Genomic DNA, 15,948 nt, shown 5'->3' on the forward strand with positions numbered 1-15,948 from the left:
ATTATTTTTTAATGTTTATTTATTCATCTTAGAGAGAGAGAGAGAGAGAGAGAGCATAAGTGGGGGAGAGGCACAGAGAAGGAGAGGCAGAATCCCAAGCAGGCTCTCCACATTAGAACAGAGCCCGATGTGGGGCTCGAACTCACGACCTGAGATATCATGACGTGAGATCATGACGTGAGCCAAGATCAGGAGTCAGATGCTTAACTAACTGCGCCACCCAGGCGCCCCTACATCCTGCCTTTTTTCACCTAATGTGTCATAACAGCAATAATTCAATGTTATTAGAAGCTCTTCAGAAAGTACAGTGTTAATGGCTGCATACACTTACATGTTCCCTACCATGAAACACACATTTTTCCCTATTAGAAATAAAGCTGAGAGGGGTGCCTGAGTGGCTCAGGCAGTTAAGTGTCTAACTTTAGTTTTTGGCTCAGGTCATGATCTCACAGTTCGTGGGTTTGAGCCCAACATTGGGCTCTGGGCTGACAGTGCAGAGCCTGCTTGAGATTCTCTTGTCTCCCTCTCTCTTTGCCCCTCCCCCACTCGCTCTTTATCTTTTCCTCTCAAAAATAAATAAATAAACATGAAAGAAAGAAAGAAAGAAAGAAAGAAAGAAAGAAAGCAAGCTGGGATAACCAAGTTCCTGAACTTTTCTTCTGTATTTTGGATTAGATATGAATTTTTTTTTTTTTTTTTTGCTTTGTCACATGACAAAGTCCAAGGAGAGAAGCACTTCTTACTGAGGAGAGAAGCACTTCTTGTATTTATATGGCTCTTTCTCTGGTTTCCTTTTTTCCCCAGAATGCATTACTATATGGATAGACTGTTGACACACCTCATTATGCTTTTAATACAGTTTTTGCTACATATAACAGATTTCATAATAGCACTCTGACCAAAACAGAAAGATGATTCAAGCATTCCAACATGAGAAATGAAAATGATTTGTCAGTAATTATAGTTACTGATAGTTTAGAAAACTTTCAGTTTCAAAATGTATTCTTGGTACTACCATGCACATTTTTACGACTATTTTCAAATCTGGGGAACCTCTATCATGTTGTATTTTTTTCTTATTGAAAGCTGTAGGCTTTTCTGATGAGGAGTTTTTTTTATCTAGTGACCTATTTTGAATGTTTCTTGATTGTCAACTCTGGTTAACCAGTCTGTGGGGGTCATTGTCCTTCTCCGTCTGGTTTGAGGGGTTGAGTTCCTCTGCGGGCTCCCCTTGTTGGGGACACAGCCTTACTAGTGCTCTGGGTTCTTCTCCGTGAGAGTCTCCCCTGCCACCTGGCCCAGGTCCCCACTTCTCCAGCCTCCTCACATCCCTGCTCCTGGAGGCCTGCCGTCCAGCTGGGGGCCCTGCCCCCCTCCCATTGGGAAAGGACTGGGGGACCTTATCACTGTAGATGGTGAAGATGCCAAGAAAGACTCTTCTTTCATGTGGAGAACACTCAGCCCCAGGGCCAACATGCAAAAACGGTTATCTTCTAGAATGTTCTGATTTGTGGTCTTATCTGATTGCTTTCTCCTGCTGACACCTAACTTATCCTCCATAGTTGGGACAAAGGTGGACTTCAGGCCCGGTTAGGTTCTCATTCATCATTTTGGCAAGAATGCTGTCCTAAAAATAAGAAATAAAAATTAATTGTACTATTCTGTGTCCTCAAAGAGTGTAGCCTGAAGCTGTTTTCCAATGAAGGTGAGAAGCTGTTTTCTCATCTACTGACTCCTCAACCCTGAGAAGCCCTACTGTGTGCCAGTGGTTCCCATACTTTGGGATTTTCATGAAATAGTAAAATTTCACGAAGAACATAGGGGCTGACACTTTCTTATACAAAGTAAGACCACTTAGAAACTGTTGTCACCAGTCATCACAAAAAACATATATTTTTTAAAGATTTTATTTTTAGGTAATCTCTACATGAGGTTCGAACTTACAACCCTGAGATTAAGAGTCATGTGCTCCACTGGCCGAGCCAAACCAACCAAGCAACCCACTAAAATTTGTCTTTCTATGTAAAGACATCATAAAAGAAAGAGTAGATTTCAAAAATCAAAAAAGGTACAATCTTGGAATATTGGATATTTATTTCAATTAAATAATTTAACCTTAAGAAAAAAATCACCCAGTGGTCCTTATTTCTCTACTTCACTAAACTATTGAACACATTGTTGTGGTTTTAAAAAGTTTACTGTATGGTTTGTTCTGTATTGTGTGTAGAAATGCAGGGAAAGCCCACAGGCCCTTTTCCATGTAATATTTCATGGCCGCGTGGATCCCATCTCCTGACACTGTAAAACTCACCCTGTGTTCCACAGGCAGGGCCTCACTTTGGGAAGACCAGTGATTCTGGCTGCTCTTGAGACATGTAACAGATCTCAGTGTTAGGAGAAAACCTGGAGTCACACACATGTCAGACCATGGCCCTGTCATGAAACACAAGGGTTGACAGGTCTCTGCTCCAAAAAAGCCCAGGATAAGGAAAGGGAAAGTAGTTTTTAATTCATAAGTGCGCTGACACTTGCCTCCTGAATTTCCCATCCCTGTTCTGCCTCCAGGTTACATAGAAACCTTGATATCTGGGGCACTTGGGTGGCTCAGTCTATTAATCGTCAGACTTCAGCTCAGGTCATGATCTTGAGGTTGTGAGTTGGAACACGGCCTCAGGCTTTGTGCTGACAGCTCAGAGCCTGGAGCCCGTTTGGGATTCTGTGTCTCCCTCTCTCTCTGCCCCTCCCCTGCTCACACTCTGTCTCTCTTTCAAATATAAGTAAATGTTAAGAAAAAAACTTTTTTAAATAGAAGAAACCTGGGTTCCACGTCTACAATAGCCACATAAATATTTGTTAAAATAGTGATTATGCTGCTTGCTATTGTTTTCAATCTCCTAAAGACGTATATAGTGGAAGACAAAATGATCTTGAGTCAGGACAGCATAGGGTGCACAGCCTTTCATGACTTTTTTTTTTTTTTTTTTGGCAATTGGTAGCACAGTGTCTCTCTCTTTAAAAAGCCTGGGTTTATGTTGAAAGCCATGAGCTCAAAAATCTTGTTTTGAAAGTTAAAGACTGAACATGTGACTCTTTTTCCTATCATTTCATTTTAATAATCCTAAGACTTTCCAAGGCAATGCATAGCTCTGGCTGAATGAGGGGCGGGTTGCACACAAGAAAGTCAACAAGAAGTGAAAGTTACCCTTTCAACCTTACCACCTGGGAGACTCAGGGGAGAGCAGGGCGTGCCTAGCTCCCTGGTGCTGTCCTGTGAGTGTGACTAGCCAGCCGGGACCCTGTGCTTCCCCCACCTGTCTAGATCATGAGCTCTGAGCAAGCAGGGGTGCAGCAGGCTGTGCATCTTCCCTAAGGCAGCGTATTTCCTGTCTGGCCCCTGCAAATGCTTGCACTCTTTGTAGACTGCTGCAGGGTGCCTGCAGGAGGGGGCAGTGGGGTCACATTTCACCTGTATTCAACCCAAGCCGCGTGCGCACCTGGGGCGGGATCTCTTCCTGTGCAGGTGATCCTTAGCAGCACACCCTGACCTTTCTAGTATATCCATTTGGCACAGCCTGAATCTTGTTTGTGCCCGGACTGCCTGGAGCTCACCAAACACTCCAGTATGGAAATCATGGGGCATCAACTGAGGACAATTCCCTTTGCAACAGGAAAACACACAACTCAGGTGTAGGAGACTCAACTGGGAAGGAGTTCACCAGCCAGGAGGCACAGGCTGAGCGCACATGGCTGATGCGGCAAAAATGTCCTAACCCATTAGAGAGACTGTGGCATTTTCTCTGTTTGTCAACCTTCACCCTGTTAGTGGCTGAGTGGGACTAGAAGTTAGTGATTCCACTGCAATGATAGGAATGGCCTAAGAAGAAGCGGTAACCTTAATCCCCCACATTCCAGCAACCCTGTGCATTTCCTTTCATTTTGGGGGAAATGAGTCCCTTTCAGCTTTAACATGACTCCAACACTGCCCTTGGGTATAATCACTGTCCACACTGTCGAGAACTATCATATTCCTTTATTATTCTTAAAATGAATCTGACTTGGAACCATTCATGCAAAATCTAGCCTCTTTCATTCTTCAACAAGTGTCTCCTCATGGAGAGTGCAAAGGTCCTGGGGTCTTATGGGCAGTCTGTGTTTCCTACTCTTGGTCATTTCAAATATGTGACTTGTACCCCTCCTTGCCAAAGGCTGTGTTGGGAATCTTCCAGAGCCCACCAGCCACACATGAGTGTAAGCATGAGTGTAGGCAAGTGGTTCCCTTCAGAGCAGCCTCCTGCCCCTCTCCCAGTGTTAGGGAGACACCTCTCCCCTCTCCCACTCAATAGGCAAAGGACACTTATTCCTCCCTGCAATGACATTATGGGAGGTTTTCAGACTGGGCCCTAGGATTAGAAAATCTTTTTCTCTCTCTTTAAAGCCTGGCTTTCAGGCCCCTCCTGGGCTCAGGAATTCTAATTGGAATGTCAAGTGCTGAACAGTGACCCTTCTTTGCATTCTTGTTGTTAAAATTCTGATTGTCTATGAGACAAGGATGTCCCTGGTTGTAGAGTAGACCTGTCCCTAGAAATGGAACACAAACAGGAAAAGAATACAGACATTTCAGACAGTATCACTCCCTGTGTCACACATGACACAGGTCTGCAGGCCACTACAGGGCCCCTCTCTGCATCTGATACAGTCTCCCTCAGCCCTGACAACTGTACCCTAAGACCTACTCTAGAAGAAATAACTCAGGGGTGGAGGATCTTCTTCTAGGAGAAGAGGGTGATGGTTCCTGCAGGGAGAAGGGAGGTCTCCCCATACACAGTCACAGACACAGGAGGCACTTTCCAGAAATGTTGAGTGGACACAGTGACAGTGGTTAGTGACTGTGCCTGGGGTAATGATGTGGGGGCCCAGGGAAGACTGTGGTCCCTTGGTTGCTGTCCCCACACTGCAGCATAAAGTATTAGCCGCTGTCCTCTGCAATTCTCTTTAATGATCTTTATTGATGTCCAGCCTTCAATCCCAGGTCTGGTACAGCCCTGTGTGTTGCCTTGTCTGGAGTTACAGCTCCTGAGATCAAACCCTGACTCCCTGCTCACCAGCTGAGGAAGCTGCCAAGCCCCTCCAAGCTTCAGTTCATCTGTAAGGTGTGATAAGGGGTATTATGGTGAACAAAGGCCATCATCCAAAGCAGAGCATTGGTGAGTGAGCCATACATCCCAGTTGTCTACTGGCTTCAAGAAGCCACAAAGACCAGAATTTTGGATGCATTTTTCCCCTTTTTTTGCTTATCTGTACTTTTAAAGTTTTTCGTAATGACTGTTTTGTTTTTTTAGCAAAGAAAGGGGGGGGGAGGGGGGAAAGAAAAAGAAGAAGAAACAGAAGGAACCAAAGAAAAAACAGAAAAAACTCCCAGAAGGACAATGGCCAAGGTCCCTCTGAGAGTCCTTGAAAACAGCCACTGCCAAGTTGTTCATAAAAACTCTAATGGGACGAGACAAGCCAGGGTGACAATGCGCTTACTGTCCCATCCCCAGGGGCACAATATAAGGAATGTGTGACATTGTGGTTCATGAGCCAGGTAACTGGTTGGTTAATTGTTCCTCTTGGGAATAAAACAGCCACATACTCTATATTTACAAAAAAAACCACTGCCTTTTCCATTAGATTACAAATAGGTCAGGACCTAGAGACTGAAATTTTAAGGCAACTGTTCACTCATATTTGTTGGCAAGTTCAGTTTGCCAGGACCAATTGGAGAGTGGATCCACTAGACATCTACAAAGTCATTTTTCACTTGCCTGTTATTTTTCTGAGAACATGCAAGAGAAGAGGGGGAAGAACACCAGATTCCCAGATGGATCACCAATGACCAAGGTTCACCAAGACGAGGCCTGGACTGAGCATTGCATTTTGCCAACAGTCTGCCCACAGTTGACCTATTTCAGTGCATCGTGCACATTTGGGGGCTCCACAAGCAGGGAAATGCTGGGGGGGAAGCCATGATGATGGAAGCTGGTTTGGTTGAGAGTCTCCAAGGTCACCTTAGTCCTTCACTCTCCATCCAGCCTTGAGCACAGAGCACACCGGAGGCAGCATGTTGGCATGGCTCCAGCTGAGACTTGTGGCCTCGTGTCCCTAATCCTCTGTCCACCTCTGCTGGGTCTGGTGACCTCAGGTGTTCGCCCCCTGCCCCACAGCCCTCAAGGGCTTATCATGTGTCCTATTATATCTGGACTGTCTGATATTCTAAAACTTTCAGTGACATATCTTAAGATATGACACCAACAAGGATGTTTTGATGATAAGAGCCCTCTTAAATTCCAGAACATTTAGCATAATAATAGTAGCTACATTCTAGGGATTGTATGCTGACCACCATATCCTTTATAATCCTTAGAAATAGACATTTTTTATTTCCTTTGACAGGTGAGAATATAGACCCTCCAAGGTGAAGTGTCTTGCCAAAGTTACATGACTGTTGAGAAGCAGAATCAAAACTTGAAACTAAAACTGTTTTGCTTTAAAATCAATGGCCTGAATTAGTAAATATTTATTTACATATCATGTCTCTTGCCTGCCAACCACCATGTTCACCACTCACCTGATATATGATTGGCCTAAAATAAATATTTGTTGAATGAATGAATGCTATCTCCCCTCCAGACCTAGGGAATGGAGGCATAATCGTGGAATGACAGATCATTGTTTTGTTTTGCAGTTCATTGAACTATTAGGGCCAGTTGCCTATGGCTCCAAGGAGTCCAGCCAACTCCATGGTGTCTATAAAAGGGGGGATGCCTTGTTGCATTGTAGAAGTACTTTAGTTCAAAACTTCTGTAAGATTTCTTTTTTCTTTCTCTGCACTCTGCACGTTAGATTCATTAGCTCTAGCTGTTATAAATCCAAAAAATTCTGAATTAAGTAGAAAACATGAACAAAGAGGCGCCTGGGTGGCTCAGTGGGTCGAGCATCCGAGTTCAGCTTAGGTCATGATCTTGCAGTTCCTGAGTTTAAGCCCCGCGTCAGGATCTGTGCTGACATCTCAGAGCCTAGAGCCTGCTTCGGATTCTGTGTCTCCCTCTCTCTCTGCCCCTCCCCTGCTCACGCTCTCTCTTAAAAATAAACTTTAAAAAAAAATAAAAAGAAAAAAGAAAACATAAACAAAATGATTTTCAAAAGGGAAAAAACTAACTCTAGCTCAAATGGAAATTCCTTGCCCAAAATATCACTTCCTCTAAAAAATATGGCTAGCTTTGTTTAAGGTCATCTGTGGATTGCTGACAACTTTCTAGAAAGGTTTTTGAATGTTTCTTTTTGGCCACTGGGGACAGAACTGCTGAAGCACCAGGGAGCATAAAGGAAATGGTCAGATGGAGGAGGCTGAGGGAAGCGGAAGGCCCAGCGGTGACCCCTCAGGGCTGTGTCAGCATGATGAGAAGGCGGGACCCACATGCCCCAGGCAGCAGGGCCTGTCCCTCTGACCCCACGTCATGGGAGAAGGACTTGACTTTCTCCCACAGATGAGAGTCATTATTAATTACATTGGAAGTGCAGGATGCATTTCTGCCCCTTTCTCCACCCAACCTCCCACAAATAGAAGCCTCAGGTAATAGTAGCTTGCCCTGATACCAGGAGCTAGTTCAGTCAAATGTATTTTTAATTTCAACATCTCCTGAAAATCCTGGCACATTCCCCAGCTAGTTACGTTTCCAGTTGTGTTTCTTAAACGCTTAGTTACATAAATTAATATTCATATATAAACATATTTTCCTCCATTGAAAATATTCTTACAAACTGCCATGGAAATCCTGGCATTACATGTAAATTAAAGTAATAACCACCGAAGTAAAACTCATTCAAGCAAATTTCTTAAATCTAAAGAAAAACATGTCGGATACTGAGGAACATAATACTCCATAACACAGAGAGTGGGAAAGAAAAAGCAGTTTCTACATTTTGCCTTTCTTTTATTAAGCCAGATTTTTCTGTAAATGACACGTTTCTGTCAGTTCTGAGAAAGACTTAAGAGGGAAGTAGAATCCCTGCCTGGGGGAGGCAGGACAGGAGCCTTACCAAATGCCACGCCTTCCCCGGACACCGCTCCCCGTCTGCCCCTTTCCCTGAAAGGACTTGAGCCTTGCCCAGCGCATGCCCCGTGTGGGGCATTGTCAGCCCTCTCCAGATTCTTCCATAACCCAGGGGCATCCCATCCTGACACAGTGATAACACCTCCCCCTGTGGGCTCTGCATCCTCCGCCAGCCCTCCGGGAGATTTTAACCCAAAACGCTAGAACTAAAGGACAGGAAGGGTGACGCTGAAAACCCACTTGGGGCTCCCTGTGAGGTTCTTTACGTGAAACACCTGCCAACACATAAATTCGTGGTAATTAGTTGATCCGGGTCCCCAGGGAGACGCCGGACCCCTCCACGGGGCTGTCACTGGTCCCCCGGCTCACCTCCCCCGGGGCCACTGAAGCAGGTATGGCCTCCTCTCTGGGACAATTGATCCAGGCAACTTAATCCCCGGGCGCGCAGAGCTCCAGGGCACAGAGGCCCCGCCCACAGGCTGGCTCAGCCACTCGCAGCCTGAGCAAGGCGAGCAGGGCGGGGCTGGCCGGGCCGAATCCTAGGTCTTAAACGCGCGGCTGCGGGCCCAGTGCAGGGCCTTCTGGACACCCCCTACCTGCACCTGTGACTGAGATTGCTCAGCTGCACCTACCACAGCTGGTCTGCCCCCGCCAAACCCGAGCAGGGGGGCCATCCGAGGAACCAGCGAGGCCACCTGCCTTGAGGGTCGGAGGTTCGTGGCTCCCAGGAGGCGCTGTCCCCGGGTCTGACCTCTCCTTACGCGGCAGCCTGAGCCTCCGACGCCGCGCTGCGAGGCCCTCCCCTCCCTGCGCCAAGATCTAAATCCCTTGCAAAGTGGGAGGCGGGTCTCAGGGAGGGGAGCAGGGCAGCAGGCCCCCAGCACATCCCACATCCTCAGGCTTCCTTCCCAGCCCTGTGCAAACACTCGGGAGGATAAATTCAATTCCACCTTAGTGGCTCTAACATCTCAGAAGAAAGGAGGATGGCTTGGTCTAATTAGAAACTCATTTCCCTTTCTAGGTTTTGAAGCATGCATCCTTCTCTCTTCCTGGTTGCCCTTTGCTTGGGAATAGCCTCAGCTGCTCCGCAACTCAACCAGAGCTTAGATGAACTATGGTCCCAGTGGAAAGCAACACACGGGAAGCTATATGGCATGGTAGGTAACATTTAAGCTGCACAGAGGGACCCCCGCAGAGAACAGTCTGTGCTGGTGGGAGTTCATAGCAGGGAGTAGCTTCTTGAGGCCGCTCTTACCAAGGCAGTAAGCGGGGCACCTTGACTGTACACAACGTGGGCATATGTCCTGCTGTGTGGTTGCTGGAGAACAGCTCGCAGAAGCATCAGGCCATCCCTGGCTGTGGTTTATCCTCCTGTCTGTGAGCACACCCGCTTGGTGCAGGTGAGTTGGTTTTAAATAGAAATAAAGATGATGAATTATATGTTTGTCTCCAGGATGAAGAAGGATGGAGGAGAGAGGTGTGGGAGAAGAATATGAAAATGATCAGACAGCACAATTGGGAACACAGCCAAGGGAAACACAGCTTCACGGTGGCAATGAATGGCTTTGGTGACATGGTGAGTGTGGCATGGATTGCTGACTTTTTGTGCTTCCTCTCCCCAATACTTTACCAAAAAATCTCATGCTTGTCAAACATTGTATTCCCTTTTCCTTGAAGACCAATGAAGAATTCAAGCAGGTGATGAATGGCCTTCAAATGCAGAAGCACAAGAAGGGGAAAGTGTTCCAAGCACCTCTCTTTGCTAAGATCCCTTCATCTGTGGACTGGAGAGAGAAAGGCTATGTAACTCCCGTGAAGGATCAGGTGGGACAATGTTCAGCAGGTCCCTCTCAAGAGTAAAGGCTAAAGGAATCAGTATCCTTGCTATGGTAGACTGAGAAACAATGTGCAGTTCGCCATGTTTTAAGAGTTTTCAAATCTGTGGGCTGTTGTCAAATCTTGATATTTGTTCTGTAGACTGAGAGCTTTATGATTTGTTTTCAGGGTCCGTGTGGTTCTTGTTGGGCTTTTAGTGCAACTGGTGCTCTTGAAGGACAGATGTTCCGGAAAACTGGCAAACTTGTTTCACTGAGTGAGCAGAACCTGGTGGACTGCTCTCAGGCTGAAGGCAATGAGGGTTGCAATGGTGGCCTAATGAATAATGCCTTCCAGTATGTTAAGGACAACGGAGGCCTGGACTCAGAGGAATCCTATCCATATCATGCACAGGTAAGTGGAGCTCTTTACCTGTCATTCCAGTTCTGTTTTTTAGAGTTAAATACATTTGAAGAAAACAGATACCACATTTAATATGTGCATTTCATTTTTAACGTTTATTTATTTTTGAGAAAGAGAGAGAGAGAGAGTGGAGGAGGGGCAGAGAGAGAAGGAGACACAGAATCTGAAGCAGGCTCCAGGCTCTGAGCTCTCAGCACAGAACCCAATGCGGGGCTCGAACTCACGAATCACGAGGTCATGACCCGAGCTGAAGTCAGACGCTTTAACCGCTTAACCGACTAAGCCACCCAGGCATCGCTTAATATGAATATGCACATTTTAAATTGTAGACTCTAGATCTGCAAACTGTCAGATCTGTCATTAAATTGTATCGGCCGGGCACATTTCTCTGCTTAGATCGTTACCATATAGCTGTTCCTATTTCTATGTTATGTGGTGATATACATACCGTTCTATATATATTGCAAATTTCTTCAGAGCAACAAAATTCTTATGGACAGGTAGACTGAGAGTGTCTCATTAAATACACAGCAGCGAATATTTCCATTTCAAAACAACCAATAGCATTTCAGCGTTAACAAACCTGACTTGGAAATCTTTTACCTGTAAGCTGTCTTGAAGTCATGTTCCCAGTGGATGGTAGTAATCAAGTCTTTTCCCCTTCACCTTTGAAAGGATGAATCCTGCAAATACAAGCCCCAGGATTCTGCTGCCAATGACACTGGCTTCTTTGACATCCCTCAGCAGGAGAAGGCCCTCATGGTGGCTGTAGCAACCAAGGGTCCCATCTCTGTTGGTATAGATGCAAGCCATTTTACCTTCCAGTTCTATCATGAAGGTAAGCTCTATGTAGAAATTTAGGCAGAAAAATGGGGAAACCACCATAAGGTACAGCAAGATTGACTCTTTGTTATGTAGAAGTCGATGTAGAATTTTGGAGGGTGTAGATTTAACATCATTCTGTACATGTAATTTTTTTGCCTGTTGTTTGTTTGACATGACTTGAACCACATCCCCACAATTTTAAGTACGCCATAAATATATTTAAATGGCTATATAGTTCAATTGGCATACTTTAATTTACTTTTTTCTAATTGTTAGACTATGAAACATTCCAAAGAATTTTACCACTGTTGTTGAGATTGGACAGAATCCCTTGGCTCAAGTAATTTAGTGTTCTGTGCTGTTTCCTTAAGCTGACATCCTAAAAGTCAAATCACAAGGTTTCAATGAGTGCTCTTTTAAGCCTCTTGACAGGTTGTTTTATGCTTCTTGCCAAATTGTCTTTCTGCTGGTACTAGATGAGAGCCTCAATCCCTAGCCTAGCTCAGAAAAGATCTGCTTTTAACTCTTATCTGGTGTTATGTCATTTCGCTGAAGGTTGAAATGCCTCCCTTACTCTGGTTGATAGGCTGGGTTGCTATCACATGTCACATGGGAATCCTCACCCTAGCATTGAGTTTCACTTTTCCAGGCATTTATTATGATCCAGACTGCAGCAGTGAAGACCTGGACCATGGTGTTCTGGTGATTGGCTATGGCACTGAAATAGGACAGTCGATAAACAAAACATATTGGATTGTCAAAAACAGGTATAAGAAGCCAAAAATACTTATCTTTAAAATTGAAAAGGGAATCCTTTCTGAAATCAGTGTTTGGAGGCGTGTTCTCAAACCCTTGAGCACACTTCTGAAATCACAGAAGTCTTTACCCTACATAGGGAAAACACAGACATATTCATTTCATGACAACATGAAGACACTGTCTCAAGCTTGCTGAGGTAGTGCTATAGTTTTGGTACCACTGCATTTCTAAATTGGAAATTTTTCGTTATTTCAGAAACACATCTGATCCCAAGTGCTTTGGGGTCTCTCATTTTGCAGTCTGTGAAAGGTCTGGGGATAGAATTCTGTGCTGGGTTAGAATCCAATCATGAACAAGAATGGCCTCTCCTGATTCTTCCTGAGTCTGCCGTAGCCTCTGGTGCACTGCTCAGTATCGAGTATTGTTGTTCATAAAGATAAATGTGTTTGTTTGTAATAAATGGCAAACCCTGTCTTCTTTCAGCTGGGGTGCAAATTGGGGCATAGATGGCTACATAAAGATGGCCAAAGACCGGAAAAACCACTGTGGAATCGCCACCATGGCCAGCTTTCCTGTTGTATGAGATGATCTCTGTAGAAGGCCTTGATTAGGAACAGAATACTACGAAGAAGAATTTTATCTTACAACTGACCACACCTTATTGTGTGAAACAAAACACTTGGAGCTCGAACTTGTGATTTGATTCTGTGACATTTTATACCAGTAAAATGTCACTTCTTTAAATACTGCTTTGAACAGCTTTGTATGATTGATTTTCCTAATAACTTCTGAATTTTTATATTTTGTACTGATGTATAAAGTTTTACCTTTTAAAATAAAACCATTTCGAAGTAGAAGTGGGGTCAGTTTTCAATATATTAACTTTCTGTAGAATAAGGCTGTTAAATAACAAAAACTCAACCAAGTAAATTATAAAGAGCTAATTGGTTCAATGAAGGATTTATGGTTCATGAAGGATTCATGAAGGATTTATGAATCAGGCAGCTTCTCATCTATCTAGCAAGTAGAAGACAGCTCCAAGAGCTACAGAAAAAGAAAGGTTTGTAAAGGTAGAGAGGGAACAGAAAAAAGGAAATTATTAGCAAAGAATCTTATTTTAGGCAAGATCACTTTCCTAAGAAGAGAAAGAGTCTGTTGATGTATTTCCTAGTGCTGACCAGGACATTCCCATTACTGGTTAAAGGTTATATTTCAGTGGGAAGGGAGTTGAAACTGCAGTTAGGTTAGATATTGAGTCTTCATTTGCTGATTTGCTTCATTTACCTAAGTGCTACCACATTGGGCCTGTAGCTCAAAAGACCTAACAATGTGCCCATGGTCCACTAGGAGAATGCTGGGTGGGGTCTGGCTCTTGTAGTTGTAAATAGGCACATGTCATCTCAGCTGCCCTTTGGCTGTGTCTGTCCCAACCCTTGAATGGAGCAAATAGGAAATACTTTTGAGGGCAGGAGGCAAAACTAGTGGAAGATGAGAGTTATTCAGGAATTGTGTCTGCACAGAGATGTGTTCAGTGCTGACTTCCAGCCTCCAGTGATCAGGATGTTCTCTTGCTGGAAACTTTCTCAGGGGAGAAGACCTTTCTCAGGGAAATTTTATGACCTGCTTCTGGAAAGGGGATGTCAGAGATCCCTTCCTGCATCTATCTGCTGCTTCTCAAGTGCCTTCATCTCAAAATAACCAATATGCCACTGTGGCTTATTTTGGAGTAGCGTGTCCTGAACCCCTACATCCTTATTGGGTCATTTGAAAGTCTTAGGAGCAAAACTGAGGTCTCCAAGGGAAGAAGGAATTCGGCCTCAAGACTGTGGCATAGGGTGTGTGTCTGTGTGTCTGTGTGTCTATCTGTGTGTGTCAGGGCAGGAAGGTTTAAATCCTATTGGTTGTGTTTCTCTGGAGAACCCAGACTGGTACACAGACCCATCTTATAGACCCACCCACCATGTCCTACTTTCCTGCATATCTTTCTCATACCTTTTCCCCTTCTTTGCAAATAATAATAATAATGATGATAGAAGGTGGTTAGATTTCATTACAGGAAGTAAATACAGAGAGTAAAGATGGTGTTGTCATCAGGTTAGGTGGAGCAAAAGGGCTTAGCATGGTGCCAATATATTTATTTCTTTCCACGTTTGTCTATTGTGATGTCCCTTGAACTAGGGAAGGGATTTATTTCCATGTTCATAAAAGCTGGAGTGGATTTCTAAGTAATTCGCAACTTTCTCAAACCACTGAAGAGCTTTCCACAGTCAACCATCTCCCTACTGCTGGACACTTCGATCCTTCCCATCTTTTTGCTCTTACAGACAATATGTAACTTTAGAAAGGCTCATCTAGGTTTCCCTGCTGACCCCGCAGGTCAGAGGGCCTGCTTATCTAAACTTCTCAACGTCCACAGAGCTGCCACATTGCCGTCCCGTGGCCGTCCTGTGATCTGTCTCTCCAGCAGGCAGAAGAGGGCCGTGTCTCAGCACCTGAGGACATCTGAAAGGATCAGTCACTGCTGTTTATTGTGCATCTGCTAAGTGAGAACAGATGGGCCATGTTCTTCTCATTTCCTGATCCTTAGGGAGTCTCACCATCTTCCCACTAGTTTATAGACTATTTGTATTTTTCTCTTCACAAACTGCAGTTTTATATCCTTAGTTTATCTCTCTGGGGGGGGGTGGTTTATCTTTTTTCTCTTAATATGTATGATCCTTAATGTGCCTTTTATTACCTGTCACAAACATTTTCTCCTACACTTTGGAGTGACTTAACTTTGTGTGGGGGATGTTGTTAAATCGCATCTCTTTCCTTTATACATTTTTCTTGCTGTCTTTTGGTCCCGTTTAGGGTCATAAATATATCCCTTTCATACTTCCGTTTTTTATGTTTAATTCTGGAATCCATCTGTAATACGTTTTGCAAATCCACTTCTATTTTTTTCCCAGACGACTAGCTAATTATTCACCATTCTCTTCCCACTGATTTGAAACAGCATGCCTTCTTCTTATTTTTAAAAAACATCTATGAAAATAATCATATGGCTTTTCTCCTTGTGTTAATGGCTCTGCCTTCCAGTTGCTGAAGCCCATTTGCCCAGAGTACAATGCAAACCAGTGAATAGTCCCACCTTCCCCAAGTGGGGCCAGACCCATAAAGAGTACTTTGAGAAATGCTAGAGAATGGAAAGCAAACCAAGGGGCGCCTGGGTGGCTGAGTTGGTTAAGTGTCCAATGTCGGCACAGGTTATGATCTCATGGCTCGTGGGTTCGAGCCCCACATTGGGCTCTGTGCTGACAGCTCAGAGCCTGGAGTCTGCTTCAGATTCTGTCTACAACTCTCTCTGCCCCTTCCTCTCTCTCTCTCTTACTCTCTCTCTCAAAAATAAATATTATTATTTTTTTTTTTTTTAGAAAATGGAAAGAACACCTGGATTCCCCCTGAGACAGGCCCAAACATTTAACCTGGGAAGGCAATCAGGAGAGAATGAGAAACCAAGAAGAAAGGGATCCTCAGATCACTTAGACCAGAGATCCCACCAATAATTCTTCTGTCCCCTGCCTATGGAAGGACAGTCACTCAGGCACCATTCCACCAATTCCCTCCAATCTTTGATATGTGGCCTCTGAGAATGGACTGGGGGAGTCCCAAGCTCTTCCCAGCTCCTTGTTTCAGGATTTCACTTACAGGGACCCATGGTCTCAGCCTGAAGAAGGAGGCGTATGAATCGTGCATGGATCTTCTGAGCGTCCGCCACACTTATCAAAGCAACACACACCATGACCGAAGGTGCTGTCTCTCACCTCTGTTTCCAGCAAAACCTTCTCCTCATGGCTGTGCAGTCTTTAGACCAAGTGCTGTACGCTCACCAAATCAAAGTATTCCTAAGAGATTTTGAAGTGAAGACTTCAGTTGGGATCTTTGAGATATACATTTCAGATGAAGTCTATAATAAAGTAGCCCATTGCTTAAAATCAGAATGTTTCTTTAAAAAAGAAAATTGATGTGTCCTTTGGAGAGGCTGAAAGCA

At 44.4% G+C, this 15,948-nt stretch overlaps 1 protein-coding gene across 2 annotated transcripts in view; it reads left to right on the forward strand.

Moving 5' to 3' along the window:
* Window positions 1-12,772, forward strand: part of LOC112868732 (procathepsin L-like) — a 174,163-nt gene extending 161,391 nt beyond the window's left edge. Inside the window, exons 1-8 of one of the 2 annotated variants that reach the window (XM_025931693.2) lie at window positions 8,622-8,806; window positions 9,115-9,250; window positions 9,547-9,669; window positions 9,771-9,917; window positions 10,098-10,322; window positions 11,007-11,169; window positions 11,806-11,923; window positions 12,399-12,772. In XM_025931693.2, coding sequence (XP_025787478.2) covers window positions 9,125-9,250; window positions 9,547-9,669; window positions 9,771-9,917; window positions 10,098-10,322; window positions 11,007-11,169; window positions 11,806-11,923; window positions 12,399-12,498 — 1,002 coding nt within the window. In that variant the 5' untranslated portion in view covers window positions 8,622-8,806; window positions 9,115-9,124 and the 3' untranslated portion in view covers window positions 12,499-12,772. Of the gene's footprint in view, window positions 1-8,621; window positions 8,807-9,114; window positions 9,251-9,546; window positions 9,670-9,770; window positions 9,918-10,097; window positions 10,323-11,006; window positions 11,170-11,805; window positions 11,924-12,398 lie in introns of those variants that run through there. The other variant, XM_086685151.1, reaches the window with a different exon arrangement.
* The last annotated feature ends 3,176 nt before the right edge of the window (window positions 12,773-15,948 follow it).

The sequence above is a fragment of the Puma concolor genome, chromosome D4, assembly GCF_028749965.1.
Source record: "Puma concolor isolate L17-30 chromosome D4, mPumCon1.1.hap2, whole genome shotgun sequence".
Classification (NCBI taxonomy): domain Eukaryota; kingdom Metazoa; phylum Chordata; class Mammalia; order Carnivora; family Felidae; genus Puma; species Puma concolor.